The 17,401-nt window shown below is 36.6% G+C and overlaps 1 protein-coding gene across 2 annotated transcripts in view; it reads left to right on the top strand.

The window, feature by feature from the left end:
* LOC136037312 (retinal guanylyl cyclase 2-like) overlaps positions 1 to 17,401 on the top strand; it is a 170,075-nt gene that overhangs the window by 132,712 nt on the left and 19,962 nt on the right. For both annotated transcript variants that reach the window (XM_065719976.1, XM_065719977.1), the window contains exon 11: positions 9,255 to 9,414. In XM_065719976.1, the coding sequence (XP_065576048.1) occupies positions 9,255 to 9,414 (160 nt within the window). The remainder of the gene's footprint in view (positions 1 to 9,254; positions 9,415 to 17,401) is intronic.

Below are 17,401 nucleotides of genomic sequence, written 5' to 3'. Positions count from 1 at the left end.
CTTCCCCCATGAGAAGTTTTTCCATGGAAATACCCTCCCACGTAACCCCCCCTTCACTTCAACTTTCCCTCCCAAACCAAAAAAAATCCCCCTGAAAACGTCCGTACACTTCCCAGTAACCATTACTATATGTAAACACAGGTCAAAGTTTGTAACTTGCAAACCCTCCCAGGGAGACTGTGGGGTAATAAGTCGTCCCCAAAGACATAGTTATTAGGTTTTTTGACTATGGTGAATACAATGGCTATCTCAGAATTTTGATCCGGTGACTTTTGGGAAAAAATGAGCGTGGGAGGGGGCCTAGGTGCCCTCCAATTTTTTTGGTCACTTCAAAAGGGCACTAGAACTTTTAATTTCCGTTAGAATGAGCCCTCCCATGACATTCTAGGACGAATGGGTTGATACGATCACCCCTGTGAAAAAAAAACAAATAAACCCTCATCCATGATTTCTCTTCTGGCAAAAAATGCGAAATTCCACATTTTTGTAGATAGGAGCTTGAAACTTCTACAATAACGTTCTCTAATACGCTGAATCTGATGGTGTGATTTTCGTTAAGATTGTATGACTTTTAGAGGTTGTGTTCCCTTATTTTCTAAATTGAGGCAAATTTCTCAGGCTCTTAACTTTTGATAGGTCAGACTAATCTTGATGAAAGTTATATATTTGAAATCAGCATTAAAATGCGATTTTTTTATTTAGCTATTGGTGTCAAAACTCCATTTTTTAGAGTTTTGGTTACTATTGAGCCGGGTCGCTCCTTAATACAGTTCGTTACAACGAACTGTTTGATCAGAATTTACCAATAACTAGTTTGAAACCGAGATTAATCATTTTTAAAAGAATAGATAGATCTTATCTGTTCAACGACTGAATCACGACTGATATAATCCCAAACAGTTTCTTACAATTGAAACCTAAGCTTCTTTAAATATCTTAACAAGATAAATAAATTCGCGTATATTTCAATGATGATATGGCAGCCCTATGAGACAAAAGATGCAAGCCCAAAATTTTTTTCACTAGTTCAAGTGTGCTGAACTGGCTGATTTTGAGCTGTGTGATAACTAATTTCTGTTTTTCAGTTACTTAAGATATATGTTTTGACTATTCGATGCCGTTTGAGATATGAAGGTACATATTTTCTCAAAACTGAAACCTAATCTTCTTTTCCAAAACGTTCCAACGAAGTTAATAAAGTCAAAATATGGTAAGAAATATGAGAAAAGCCATAAGAGAGAAATGGTACAAACTCGAACATTTTCAACCGATGCAAATGATCTTCACTGGTTAAATTTGAACTTTGACATAATTAATTTTCTTATTTAGGTGGCTTACGAGTTCGATCTTCTCTGGAGCGATTTGAGTTTTCATTTATACTTTACCACAAACTTCAAGAGCGAATATGTAAAGGCGACTGAATGGGAATAAAAACTTTTTCTTAGAGTCCCTCCAGAATGGAAGGACCATTATTTTAAACATAAATGTTTCTTTTAAATGCTGTGCAAGCCAATCGGTAAATAAGTCACTTGCAGTTACCCACTAACTATATTTGATACAGCCAAAATCGATTTTCAGCCAAAATTTTAATGTAAAGAGCGCGGGTTGAGGCAATTCCACTAATCGGAGGCAACGATCTTGCTTTGTGTGTAGTAAAGGTTAAAATGCCTCTTATGCATAATTTTTCCCTGACTACTTTGTATTGAATGATTAGCTGGATAAAACTCAAGGGGACTTATTCCCTTTTAACGTCTGCATGTGATCCAAGGGGACCAGCCCCTCCTTTGGCTCTTTTGACCAAAGGGCCCCTCGCTACCTCCAACGTTATTGAATCAAAATTTAAAGATACCTTTTTGGTTCATAATAGTTGAAAAGGTTTAATAAATGTAAGTTAAGGGATGACAAAACTCCTCCAATCCCTAAGGCGAGGATCCTAACTAATGCCCGTTGCCAATCACTTACAGATAGGTTTTTGTAGTTCAAATATGGGGTCAGTCTTCGGCATCCCATTGGCTCAAAACTCTTTGGAATGGTTCCATGAGCCAAGAGGAGCACATTTTTGTTGGAAAAGAAGGTTACTAGGGGGTCTGGAAGTGGTCTAAATTAATTTTTTTGACGATTAATTGGAAACTTGTAACCTTGAATTTTATGCCAAAAGGAATCTAATGTACAAGAAAACAAATTGTTTTGGGGTACAGGTATCCCCGAACATACCACCCCAAAAAAAATTTAAAACCATTTTTATCCGATCGGTTTGAAACTTATATGCTTAATGGAAAAGGAAAACTAATGAAAAATATTAGTTCTCTCAAGTACGGGGCCCGACAAAGGACTGTAAAGAGCCGAATAAGCTTTATTTTACAGGGCGAAACTTAAAACTGTAAGTTCTTTTTAAATAGGAATTGATTTATCAATCAGGTAACCACTATCAGGGATCATTAGATCCTTATCACTCCGATAAATCTCTTATTTTACTTACCCTATTTTACTAACCCTATCATTTACAAAACTCCTTCAAGATTGGCATTTTCTAAGAACGACAGTAAAAAGTAAAACACTAATTGACTTCTAAGATTCGTGTTCCTGAGTATCACCATGGGCTTTATGGAGTTAAATTTCCCACTGTCTGTAGTCATTTCATTATCCATTAATTTTTACTGTCACACTTGGAAAAAAAATGTCTCTACCATTCAAAGAACGCCTTCAATCCAAACGTTTCAATAAATGTTAGTAACAGCGAAAGAAATAGATTTATTTTTGGAACTTCTGTAAATAGGTTAACACCTTGAGTGTGTGGGAGCAAAGTTTCGCGTTATCAGGGCTTATGACAATTTCAATTCATGGTTTGTTCAAAGACGGGAAAAATCTTTCTATCATTTACAGAGCTTATTTGATTCTAGTATTTCCAATGATGGACTGTAAAAAGTAAGACATTTCCTTACTTCTTTAACTTCTATAAACTGATGATTGCTCTATGTTGGTGGAATCCAAGGCTCCTCGTCTGGAATAGTTTTGGTTTCCATTAGAATGTTCTTTGAAGAGTAGAGAATTTAATCGTTTTAAGTACTTCTTAAATTTTCTATTCAAAAAAATGACAATAGAACGCAAAAAATAGACTTACTTTTCGGACTATTATGAATGGGGATTTGTTTTAATTTTTCTTTTTAGCTAAAGTTTGACGTGGTCTAGAGTCATTTCAATTTTCTTCTTTAGAGCGCAAACATGCAGGGCATAAGATCCAGATCTATTGATAACGGCCTATACAAAGGGCTGTACCGAGCCTGTTGGAGCACCTGCAAGACTGAGGGCCTTGTGGTCTTATTTTGACTCCATTCCGATTTGAGGAGTGGCGCCCATCGAGGAAATTTTTGCCCAGTAAACGACACAACATTTGAACTGGATTCTGATTAACGAATAATTTTTCTGGGGCTTGTCTGTTTTGGTGGGCATTTTCGGGCTGAAAAACTTCTCCTAGCTAATTTATCTATTATAGGCTGTCTCCCCGTAGTAGCAGAATATTTGTAGGCATGAATATATAATGAGTCGGATGTAATAGGCTTAAGATTGTCTGTGCAGGATTTTGACTCTTGCTGATAGAAGAACATCGCCAAGATGAAAAAACCACGTTGTGATCAAGATGGGCCCAGGATTGCCCGAGGCCTCTATTCTGCAAAGGGTCTCAGACTTCTTACCATCAGCTTAAGTTCTAAGCCGAAGGTTCTAAGCTGGCTTAAGCGCTAAGTGTTAGTCTCCGTCCTGCATTGGTTCTGGGATCATTGCTTTCCTGATGCAAAAATAATTTCAATGATTTAAAGAAAATAAAAATTGCAACCTAGAATGTTACGACGTTAAGAAATAACTATTGTATTAACATTTCGCCCAAGGTATTCATGCTTAGAACTAGAATTTTCAGTAACTCATATCTCTGAAACTTGAGCAAAACAAATGAACTTTTAGAGATTTTTGAGTTCAGGGTGCTAGAATAAGTTTGAGAGTAGGACTAGAGATGGTGCTCGAAAAGAGGCCTAAGTTGCTTAAGTTAGGAATCAGTGAAAATAAAAAGGTGACGTTGGGTAACGAAAAGATCGACCAAGTGGACATCTTCACTTATCTTGGTGGAATTCTTAACAAGAACAATGGTGCAGGCCCAAGGTGTTTTTTAACGGTTGAATAAAGTTTGCGAACATAGGAAGATAAGTCAACGAATTAAAATTAGAATATTGGAAGCTAAAGGGATGACACAGGTCGAATATTGTTCATAAATAAAGGCATTCCCAAACGGAGTAGGATTTGCTAGATATTTTCCAAAGAAATTGCCTACGGATTGTTTTGGGTACCTGACTGACTGACCGTATTTCAAACAGTATGCTGTACGAAAATAGTGGTTCAATTCCGCTTTCTAGGTTTATAATGAGAGAAAGGGTGAGATGACTTGGGGATGTTCTGCAGGTGAAGGATGACAAATTGTGACCTATTCGGCAAACCTTTCACGGCTAAACAGAAACCAGGTCATCTTTGTTGGTAGTGGGGGGCAAGTCGTAAGGAAAGATTCAAGGGAAATGACAATTTCCTTGGAGGGTGTATAGAGGGAGGAGGAGATTATATAGCTGTTTTGGCTTCAGGTGGCTTGGTGCTGCGGTGAGTTATTAGTAAGTAGCATTATTACTATTCTTTGTAGCTACCGATTAAACACTATAGTTGTCAACTCTTTGAAAATAAAAAAAAACTAAAAAAAAATCTTATCTTCAATCAGAGACTTACCTAGAATTTAAATACTGGGGAAGTTTGCATAATAAGCTTAAACCTAATAAACGACAGCCTTTTAGTTAAAAAAAAAGAAAGATGGAAAACCTGTTCAAAGAACTAAATAATATTCCCATTTTTAGTTTTGGAAAAATCCCTCATTTTACCAATTTAGAATAACCTTTCCATTATTAATTTATTTAGTGAACAACCTTACATTTGAAAAGAACATAAGAATAAAAAAACAACAATAGAAACGAAAAACTTCGACGTGAACAACAACACAAAATAAACTTCAAAACAAACAAAACTAATACACTAGACATGGGTTTAAGTCCTGTCCTACTCCCTTTTTTATATTGTTCTAGCTAGTGTGATTATACTTGCCAAAGTGTGTGGCACTAAGCTTCACCTTCTTTGAGTAATTTTTAGTTTTCATTAATATATTCCTTAAGGATTAGGAAATTACCACATCATTTGCAGAACTTCTTTAATTCAGGTTACTCTATGATTAGAACCTAAATTACAACTTAAGTTTCTAAACCTTTTTATATATAAATATATACAAACTTTATAATGTTAAACGTTGTATATTAATATAAAAATAAGTATATATAAATATTATATATTACATATAAACATTATATATAAACACTTGCTGCTGGGGTGGCGCTTCGCACCACCCCAACACCTAGTTGGTGGGGGCGCTTCGCGCCCCCCAAGCCCCCCCCCCCCGCGCGCTTAAGTCGTTACGCGCCATATTATTTACGCGCCATTGTAGTTGTGTCCCTGTGTCCCACCTGTGAATATAGATATATATATATATATATATATATATATATATATATATATATATATATATATATATATATATATATATATATATATATATATATATATATATATACATATTTTTAACTAGGTAAAACTTGCGAATATACAACATTCTTGGCTGTCCCATTGTCTTTGCATATAAATAGATTGTCAGGTTTACCGACTCTTGAACATACAACATATAATTGTCCATGGGAAAAACAATCTCAATTCAGATCTATACCTCATTATTCTAATGATTGCCCTTGAACTTTGTTGATGGTGATTGCTAATCGAAACTTTCCTGTGTCCCCTTCGTCATTTATATATCCCCCTGTGCCCCCCGGCGTCCCCATTGTTGTTGTTTCCCTATGTCCCGGTCGTCATTTGTGGCCCGGTGTCCCAGTCTGTAATTTCTCTTTGAGTGTCGCGGTCGTCATTTATATTCCCTCTGTCCTGGTGTCCCGGTCGTCATTTTTGTCCCGGTCGTCATTTGTGTTCCATTGTCCCGGTCTGTGATTTCTCTTTGAGTGTCCTGGTCGTCATTTATATTCCCTGTGTCCCGGTCGTCATTTGTGTCCCGGTGCTTTGTTGATGGTGATTGCTAATCGAACATTCCTTGTGTCCCGGTCGCTTTCTCTTTGAGTGTCCTGGTCGTCATTTATATTCCCTATGTCTCGGTGTCCCGGTCGTCATTTGTGTCACGATGTCCCGGTCTGTAATTTCGTCAGTCGACAAATATGACGTCAGTCGACACACAAACATGACGTCACTCGACACACAGACAACTTATTTATATATATATAGATTACACATAACGTTTCTAAACATTATTTACTGCATATGCAAACTTGGAAAAAATTAATGAATTTCATCTTTCATCCTTTAAATGTTAAAGCATTTCAAACAATGGATGCTTGGATTTCACTTCCTCAATTTTATCCTTAAGTGTCAAATTAGTTCACAGTAAAAAAAAAAAAATAGCTGACCTAATTTCTAACTTTGACTCTTAACATGTCCTTTTCAAACTAGTTTTTCTGTGAGTAAACTTTTCTTTCATCACAGCGTGAAAAGGTTTTGTCTAAATTATTCAAAATCCTTAGATGTTAAGAGACATCAGGGAATTTCAGTTTGAGTTTCTTAATTTTATGACAAGATATGACACAATTTTAATAGAGAAAGAGGTTTTTTTTATTTTTTTATTTTGCCATTTTTCTTAAAAAATTGAATTTTTCGTTTTCAAAGTTATCTTTGATCACTGCTGCTATAACAGCTAATGAGGGTTGCCATCAGCGTCCAAACGATCCAGATAATTTTTAGGTCACAGCCAACTAAATTTCGAGCCGCACCTACTAAAACGTGGTGTTTTGTTGACCGGTAAAATAATATTATGAAGTCCTACCCAGCCCGAACTACCCAGCCTTTTGGTTTTACAAGCCTATTTGCAACTTGTAGCGCTTTTTATTTCTTTTCTCCTTTTTTTCTCTCTTCCTTCCTTTTCTCTTTTTTTCTTTAGTGCTTTTAATTTATTTTTCTTTTTTTTTGTTAAAATCATTGTTAAATTGGTATTTAAAAGATAACGGTGGTACAGAGAAACCCAGCTGAGGAAAGAACAAACAAATAAAAAGTCGTTCAATGGGAACAGTGTTTGAAACTAATGCTTTACTTTGAAGCTTTTGGGTAGTTTTGTACCTCTATACTAGATTTGTGTGTGTTGTGATCACTATTGGCTAATATTAAAGCATACAAATTTGTCTTAAGTATGCTCATTAATGCTACTCTATTAAAAAGCTGATAAAAACCGACAACTTCAATTCATTACTCACAAATCACCAATATTAATCGCCTCACCGTCCCCATCTGATTCCTTTATTTTCTGTATTCGATACTTTTAAATTTTCATGTCTTCCAGTTTCCATTTTCCTACTCCGCTTTCACCAGAGTTCACCAGAGCTACACCAGCTACTACCTGAACTTTACCAGTTGCCAACCAATTGCTTTGTAAACATAAATGCAGCCACTGCTCACTTTTTTTTGCAGTTCTGCTCAAGGTTTCTGCTGTTTCTGCTCAATGTTTCTTTTGTCTAGACATCAGTCAACTATCTTTTGCAGTCTAAAGAATAGAGTGGGAGACATCAGCACGACAGTATAGTGTCATACTAACTTCTGAAAATAAGTCGTTCTGCTTCATCTTTTGCCAAATTCGTTGCTTTCCAGAACAGATCAGACCACCCTGAATAAAATAAATATACTTTTCTTTCAATTTCGGTCTCATTTTTACTGAGTAGATTTTCAAACCTGGCGAGTAGATATCTATCTATATATAGGGGGTAATCCCTATTAACCTTGTCACAAGTATAACATTAAAAATGAGTCAAAAATACATTACATTTTACATATTAAGTTTTTTTGCATAGAATATCACAAAGGTATTGCAACCTTTTTTTTACATGCGCCCAAAATGAGCTCAAAATATTGTTCCGATTCCTCGCTGCCAGTGAGAAAAAAAAAAGAAACACATCAGTGCTACCCATACAACAAATGATTTTGTTGTGATGATTTCCGAATGATTTGTCGGCAATGGTAATTTGTGGCATAAAGTTGTCGGGCATGGTAATTCCGATGGTTTAACTTTTGTTTCAATCTAAAGTCGAACATTTCTATGCTATTTTTCGATCATTCAAAGTAGCACCCAGAAATATCATTGGATAATTTCTCTGGAAAACACTTAACAAATCATCCTCAGTCTTTCGAAGCGCCTAAACTTCATGGTCAAACTTAACCATTGTTGTTGCCATGGCTTCCAATAGGCTAATCTCTCATTAGAGTATAAAAAAAAACTGACACAAAAGATCAAAATTGAGGTAAGAAACTTTCGTGGGTTAAAAAAATTTCGGATTCCTGAAAGATAGTGTTTAATAACTAACTCAGTATCGTTAAAGTGGGGATTTTTAATGATAATAATTTATTGTTACTACTTTTAAAACTATTTATTCTGGCAATCCTTTTGAATTTTCAGTATTTTCCTCGATAGGAACCTTAAAATTTATTTAAAATATTTTTACATCTGCTGAGTTATGATCTACTGAGTGAGGTCCAGAGACCTCACAAACATAAGAAGAAGAAGTTGTCTTAGTACACAGACATTTTCTCAAAGTAACATTAAACGTATATTTACTAGTTGATTCGTCTTCACACATTTAATATTCTTGGCTTTTCAGCCAAACATATCAAAAGGTGAAATTTTTGCTTTTACAAATTGCATATTACTACCTTTCACTAATAAATATTACCATATTTTAGGCAAATGCAAGTGCAATTTTGCTGAGTTTAAGAGGAAAAACTATTTTTTGGCTTTATAGGCTTCTCCACTTTTGGGATGTAAGAGTATAGATCGTTATTATTTTTAGCAAAAAACACATTTCTCAACTTACAATATTTCAACCCATTTCTTAACTTGAAATTACAAGAATTTACTGTAATAAGCGTGCTAGAAACGTTTTTCAGATGTAAGCAAATAAATTCTTTTTTTTTAGTTCAACCTTCATAGTTGATAAAAAAAAAGTAACACAGTCAGGAATATGGTTGAAATATTTTATACATGCTTTCTAGCAAAGTTTAGAAGTTACGTCGTTCCAGCAAATGTGGTAGCTTGTTTACATTTTTTTCTATTTGCCAGTGCAATTTTCGCATTTCAGGGTTTGAGGTATCTTCATTCAAGTTCTATCCGAGTGCACGGCTACTTAACATCCCGCAATTGTGTTGTTGACTCGCGTTGGGTGCTGAAACTGACTGATTATGGATGGCCCTTGGTCAGTCAGGCTCAGGGAGTCCATGCTGTCCCAAAGACTGCGAAAGGTAAGACACTTTTATAGTTTGAGCGTATGTTTGCAATATAACGCTCAATCTCTATTGTTTTCTTTAGTCCTAGAATGGTAAGCTTTCGTAAATTTTACGACAATAAAATTTCTTTTCGCAATTGCCATGGAGACAGACGCAATACGAGAAACGACCTCCCCGATATGCTAATATTAAGATTAACCAAGTCTTGTGTCCTCATCGGCGTTTTATTATCTGAACCAGTTGGGGGAATATTAAGGGTGAGTAGTGAAACTTACAAAGCTTACCATCTGTGTAACTTTTCACCTGTTGCAAAGATTAGATTTTTAATCAAGACTTAGTAATTACTAAGCTTCTTCGGACTATCAGGTTAGATAAGTTTTGTAACGTTGTTAAAAAACTTCTTATGAAGAAATATCAAATGAAAATACTCAATTTGGCTATTTTTCAATTTCACAAATGAGCAGCAAACATTTTACTTTTTGCAGAATGATTTCGTGACGGAATTTGGATGCAAAAATCCTCCATCCCCTTGAATCATAAGATAGTGAAGCAGCAGAGGACTCTGGTACGGTCGATGAAGAGAGCCAGAAGATCCATGACATTTCTGATTTCAATTGTATTCCAAGTATTCCAAGTATCTGATTTGCAAGTATTCCATTGATGACTATTTTCCTCCAAACAAGAACATATATAGCAGCCCTGATGGAGACAGTGAGGTTAAGCCAGCCCCAGTTGAAGCTTAAAAAATGGATGCTGAAGGTTTTATATCTTCGGAATCGTTCAGCCAGACCAGAGACAACCCTCCTCTCTCATCTCAGCTTCCTGGGGGTGAACATATTGCCATTCAAAGGAGAACATCTTTTAAAGGAAATAATAGTCATCGATGGTCAGCTGTCCTCTTGTCCAGATCTAACTAGGCGAAAGCAGGAACCATTTTTAGTTGTGAACTGGTCCTGCAAGTGACAATGCGAAAACGGCCAAAAGTGAACTGTCAGTATTTCAGTACTTCCTTTTCAACCAACCACTGCTGCAACGTTTGAAATAGAAGTTAGGGGCTAGATGGTCTCCTCATATTCTCAGGCTCACTAAAAGACAGGAATATATAAGCCGAGGAGCTGTTTGCCACTCAATTGAGTGGCTCTACATACCATACCACTGTGAACCGTCAGTGCTTCAGATTCTCGATCCATTGTTTGCGTTTTTATGACAAAAATAGTCGGGAAAAGCGATTTTAAAAAAACCTGTTTCCACCTATAAGGGAAACATGGGAACTAATCATACAGAGCTTAAAATATCATTTTCTCCCAGATATCTACGTCCCAATCGACGAGCAGCGCTTAGGATTCCATGGACCCTGACTTTTTAGAAGGTATATTCCCAACAATCCTAACAAGTAACAAAGTGCAACTAACAAGTAACTAACAAGTTACAAGGTACAAGTAGCAAAGTGGAACAAAGTACATGGTGAATGTGATGCCACGTTTGAAAAGGAGATAAAGAGTGACAAATTCTCACTGGGGCCATAATATGTGCGAGAACTCAAAGACTTGTATGGGGACAAATAGAAATGTCACGACTGACAACTGGTTAACATCTATTTCATTTACAGTAGAACTTCTGTAAAAACCGTATCGACTGACGACAGTTGCTACAGTAAAAATAAACAAAAAAACAAGAGGGAAATTTTGGAAGTGCTGCTTATGAGCAGAGGGATAATTACAGGAACTTCAACGGTCTATTTCGATCGGGAGTTGACTTTAGTGTCCTATCTTCCTAGGTCATCAAAAATTGTGCTGCTTATTTCAGCTTACCATGAGGGTATCAATATCACGTGTCCAATTTAACATTACAATAGCACTACTCCTTCAATATTTCCAAATACGACTGAAGTCCACGTTCACAAAAGGCTTTCATGAATATTCTGTTCAAAGAGTTGGCCCAGCCGCATTTGGCCACTTTCTTAGAAACGTGCACTTTGCAGTACTCGATATGACTCGATATCAAACAACGGAGCTGATAGGTGAAATACGTTCAAGGACATCTGTAGAAAAGATGAGAACGGCCTGTAGCTTTTGCCTAGTGCGAATCCACCGAATGACTACCAATTTTTGCAACCACAGCAAGAAGCTGTTTTGCGCTGAACAAGCGTTCTGTGCGAAATCATGCACACCATGTAACTCCAGTAAATAAAAACAATCTTCTGTGCTGTGTTAAACATTCTTTAAAGATCTGTTTTTGAAAAATTTAGATTGAATTAAAAACGACTATTTTTGGAGATTTTATTTTTTAGCTGCAATGTCTCCCACGTTTCAACCAATAAAGTACGTGTAAAGTCAAGAAATATAAGTACAAGTTTTGCAAGTCAGTAAAAACTGCGGGTCATTAAAGTAAAAAACCACGATCACTATCCATTTTAAGGTAATTCCATCCGCAGAGTAATAAATCACCAAAGTGGATGAATTCGTTTTACTAAAATTGGAGAGAGGTACTATAGGTGACAACACTGGGTATAACATAGTAATTCCAACCATGGTCAATAGGTGCTAGAATGATTAGCCGTCATCGTGGACCCATATCTACAGGAGAGTTGAACACTAATGATTTGAAAATCTTTATCATTATGATTATAAATTAATTTAAGTCATGATCTACTTGAGCCACAGTAATGGCCACTGATAGTGCTAAGTCAAATTATAGTTTCTAATGATCACCGTCTTAATTCTGAAAAGAAACTATTCGGCTATCTCTGTAGATTCCAGCAGCGCAAAAATTCATACTTCGGAGATATTTTTCATTTTTCTAATATCATGGTTGTTTTTCTGTTTGATTTTGGATAACTTTGTCAATAGGCTCTGTGGTCATACGTACTTTTGATTTTATTCACAATTGTGGCTATGATTAGGCTTGGGCATAATACTCATTTGTGACAAGCAATTGAGCTTACAACGGTAAAACTACGATGACTTGAATTTCAACTTTCGGTGAAATTTCCATATAGTTGGAATTTGTTATTCCACGTAGTTGAATTTTGCTTTTCTATACGTTCATTTGGCTGAACTTGTAAGCGTGGATGCTTATACATAGGCAACATTATAACTATGTATGTCTAACGCATGATCACAGCACAGTTTTATATATTTTGTCATCCGATTTATTTTGACTAACTTTTGGCTTCAATTCAAAAATAACCTCCTATTATTAGATTAGAAAATTGTTGTTCCAAGCTCCCATTTTTCCTAAATTCCAAAAATTATGCTATGTATCTTCGGCATCTTCCCATCTATGCATCTCTTTATGCATCTTTGGCTATGCATCTTCGGCCGGGCACAGCTTAATAATATCCAAAACTCTAGAAAAGGAAGTTTGATACCCATAGATATATATAAGTTTCATTAGATTTAGTGTTACACATGAAAGGTTATAAATCTGCCTCGTTTTCCAAAAATGGGGGAAAACCCCTAAATATCGAAGAATCTTAATGGGAATCACACCATCAGACTCATCACATCAGAGAAACTTATTTCAGAGGTTTCCATGTCCTAAATGCACAAATGTGGAATTTTGCTTTTTTTTGCCTAAAGAAAAATTACAAATGCGTGTTTTTTGTTGTCGTTTTTCTGGGGTGAACGCATCGACCCAGTGGTCCTAGAATATCAGGAGAGTGCTCATACAAGTTAAATTTGAAATCTAGTGCCATTTTTAAGTGACCAAAAAGATTGGAGGGTGAATAGGCACCCTCCCCTTCCCCTCTTTCCCAAAATCTTCCGATCAAAATTTTGAGATAACCATTTTATTTATCATAGATGAAAGGCCAAATAACTATGCCTCTGGATACCATATGACCACTCTCCTCCCCCTAATAAACTCGAGGGAAAGGTCCTTCTGCTATATAATTTGCCCATTGTTTACACATAGTATTTGTTATTGGGAAGTCTGAATACATATCCGGATAGGGGGGGGGGGACAAGAAGTATGTTTGTTTTATCCAAGGGGGAATTTTACATTGGGAGGGAAGTTTTCTGGAGGTGAACTTGTCTGAGGAAATTTTATACTGGGGGAATTTGCCTATATAAAATTCATTTTTTTTTTGTCTTTCTTTCTCTTTTCCATCTCAGTTTTACAAATGGAGTGTTAAGGGTAATTGCCGGGGGTAAATTTTCACAGACATTGAATTATATAGAGGGTATCCCCGTATGAAGGAGGATTCCTCCGTGGATGTGGAGTCAGACTTCCTGGCTTTATTTAGAAAACGATCATAAATTATATTTTAAAAGTTTTTTCAACTGAAAGTGAAGAGCAACATTAAAAGTCAAAACGAACAGAAATTAATGAGTACATGAGGGGATTACCCTGTCCTTAATCTCTCGCCTTTTATGTTAAATTTTAAATTTTGTTTCAATTCCTTAAGAATTACCCCTGAATCACAAAGGCCGTTTTATTAGATTAATTAGATTAGATTTTATAACGACTCCTGAAACACAAGGGTCGATTCATTAGAACAATAAGAAGTTTTTTTTTAAAAGCAATAAAACAATTTAGCTTAACGAGTGAGGTGTTGAGGAGGAGGTAACCTCCTTCATACACGTAATAATAATGTTCTTTTTAAGTTTAAACGATGCTCTTTCCTTTCAGTTAAAACAAAAAAACTTGTTTTTTTCATTTAATCACATGCTGTGCAAACAGAGCTGCCTAAGAAAAGAATGATGTTGGTACATTGTATTATTTTCTTATTACAATTTTTTTTTTTTAAACCAGGGCACTTCATATCGAAGGAGTTGTCGTAGAAACTTAAGAAAGGGTACATTCAATTGGAAATTGAATGGACTAGTACCTTTTTAATAGTCGAAAGTGATTGGAGGGCAACAGCCCCCCCCCGACACCCATCATTTCCACAAACATTTTCAATCAAAATTTTAAGATAGCCATTTTATTCGACGTAGTTTCAAAGTCCGAAATTATGTCTTTTAGGATGATGACCCACACATCTCTCAGGACAAGGGTTGTAAGTTATGCCCTTGGGTAACATAATGTTCTTATAGAAAGGGTCGACGTATCAACTTCCGAGGAAGCTCATTGGATTCACAATCAAATGTTCCAGTACCTTTTTTAAAATTCCCCGCCGCACCTCGTATTTTTCCAAAGTACATCTTATAGTAATTTTTTTCCGAAAGCCATTTTGAGATACTAATTTTATTCAAAATAGTCCAAATATCTTATAACAAGGCTTTTGTGTTTGAAAGAAACCCGCAGAGCATAGGGGGGATGGCTGCAAATTATTTCTCGAGGACATTTAAGGTTTCTATGGAAGGAATAGTTGCATAAACCTTTGAGGAACCTCATTTGGTTGTAAAATAAAAGTTTTTGTTCCCTTCTAAAAGTCAAAAGTGAGGGAGGGCAACTACCCTCTCCAACAACTAGCTCTCTTTTTACCTAAGTGAAGAACGATATTGGCCCAATGTATTATTTTCTTGTTATTATTTTTTCGTAGACCAGGGCACTTCCTATCGAAAGAGTTGTCATGGAAACTTAAAAAAAAGTTCATTCAATTGGAAATTGAAAGGACTAGTACCCTTATTAACAATAGAAAGTGATTGGAGGGTGACGAACCCCCTCCCACATCCATCATTTCCCCAAACATAGCCCATCAAAATATAGAGATAGCCATTTTGTTTATTGCAGTTTAAAAGTATGAAATTATGTGTTTGAGCATGATGCCCCAAACAGTCCTCAGGGCAAGGACTATAAGTTATGCCTTTGGGTCACATAAGATTCTTATAGAATGGGCGGACGTATGAACTTCGATACGACGCTCATTGGATTGGTAATCAGACGTCCTAGTGCTCTTTGAACGATTCAAAGTGAGCGGAGGTTAGATATTCCCCCCATACCTTGTATTTTCTCAAAATACATCTCGTAGAAATTTTGAGATATTAATTTTATTCAAAATTTCATATAATAAGGTTTTTGAGGATTAAACAAAGCCATATAGCCTGGGGGCAAGGGTTGCAGGTTATTTCCCGGGGGCAATTAAGCCTTTTATGAAAAGGCTGGTTGAATAAACCTTAGAGGAAACTCATTTGGTTAACAATTAAAAATTCTAGTTCCCTTTTCAGAGTCAAAATGGAGGGCAACTAAGCCCCCCCCCCAGAAAACTCCTCGTTTTACAAAACAAATCTGATTGAAATTGTGAAATAGCAAGTTTATTCAATTAGTCCAGAGAACATAAGATGATGCTTCTAGGGCTCACAGAACCCCCCCAGTGCTCTGGGGATAGGATTATAAGTCTTACCCTAGGGGGAAATAAGGCTTTTTGGGAATGGGCGGTCGTAAATACTTCCGATGTGTGTCCTTTGAGTTGAATTTGGGTAGTGTAGTGCCCTTTTTAAGAGTCGAAAGTGATTTGAGAGCAAGCAGCACCCCCCCCCCCCCTCACCCCCATCATGTCCCCAAAGACAAACAAAATTTTTGAGGTAGCAATTTTGTTTAACGTAGTTAAACGGTCTTCGAATTTTGTCTTTTAGGAAAAAACTCCCACCCCCACAACTCTCAGGACAAGGGTGGTACGTTATGCCCTGGGGGTATGAAAAATTCTTATAGAAAGGATGGTCGTATATACTTTGGAGAAGACCCATTGTATTGGCAATTAGAATTTCTTAGAATTTCTTAACCCTTTATTAGGGTAAAAGTGACTCGAGGGCAGCTACTCCCCCCCCCCACACACACACCTCGTGCTTTCCCAAAATCCAATAAAAAGTTTGAGACTTATTTTATTAAAAATAGTTCAAAGATGATATAACAAGGCTTTTGGGGTTGATAAAAACTACCACAGCTTGGGGACAGGGGTTGTACGTTATGTTCCGGTGGCGTTTAAAGTTTTTATGGAAGGGATGGTTGTTTAACTTTAAAGGAAGTTTATTTTGTTGAAATATGAGACTTTTAGTTCATTTCTAAGAGTCAAAAATGATTGATGGTAACCATCCCCCCCCACCAAACTACCTTTCTTTTCACCAAACAAAACTGATTGAAATTAATAGATAGTGATTTTGTTCAAAACAGTCCAAAGAACATATTACAATACCCCTAGGGTAGACAAACCCACCAGTGACCTAGGGATAGGGTTTTCAGCTATGACCTGGGGGCATACAAGGCTTTCATGTAATTGGTGGTCATATAAACTTCAGACGAGGCTCCTTTGAATTAAAATTGGAAGTTATAATGGCCTTTTTAAGATTAAAAAGTGATTTGAGAACAGCCGGTCCCTCACTCCCCCCACCCATTATCTCCCCAAACACCTCCAATCAAAATTTGTTTATATAAATCTTGTTCATCGCAGTTGAAGGGTTCGAGAATTATGTCTGTGAGGAAGATGCCCCCCCCCCTTACGGCTCTCACAGTAAGCATTGTAAGTTATGCCCTTGGGGCAAACCAGGTTTTTATAGAAAGGTTGGTCGTATATGCCTAGGAGGGGACTCATTGCAATGAAAATCAGAAGTTATAGTTCCATTTCTAAGAGTCAAAGTGATCAGAGCGCAGCTGCCCCCCTTCACACACACACATACACATGTCGTATTTTCCCAAGATGCATCCAATAGGAATTTCGAGAAGTTCTTTTATTGGAAACAATGTAAAGATCGTGTAACGAGGCTTTTGTGGTTGATACAAAGCACAAGAGCCTGGGGGTGATGGCTGTAAGTTACGCCCCCGGGGGCATTGAAGGTTCTTCTTGAAGGGATTCGTTTTTAGATTTTAGAGGTGACTCATTTGGTCGAAATTGGAAGTTTTAATTCCCTTTTAAGAGTCAAAACTGATGGAGGTCAGCTAGTCCCCCCACAACTACCCCTCTTTTCACAAGAGCATCTGATTGAAATCGTGTAATGAGAATTTCGTTTAAAATAGTCCAAAGAACATATAACAATGCCTCAAGGGTTGACACAATCCCCCAGAGCCCTGGCGCAAGGGTTTAACTTTTGGCCTGGGGTTATATAAGGTCTTTATGGTGTTG

The sequence above is a fragment of the Artemia franciscana genome, chromosome 16 (assembly GCF_032884065.1).
Source record: "Artemia franciscana chromosome 16, ASM3288406v1, whole genome shotgun sequence".
Lineage (NCBI taxonomy): Eukaryota > Metazoa > Arthropoda > Branchiopoda > Anostraca > Artemiidae > Artemia > Artemia franciscana.
This window is presented reverse-complemented; position numbering and strand designations above follow the sequence as displayed.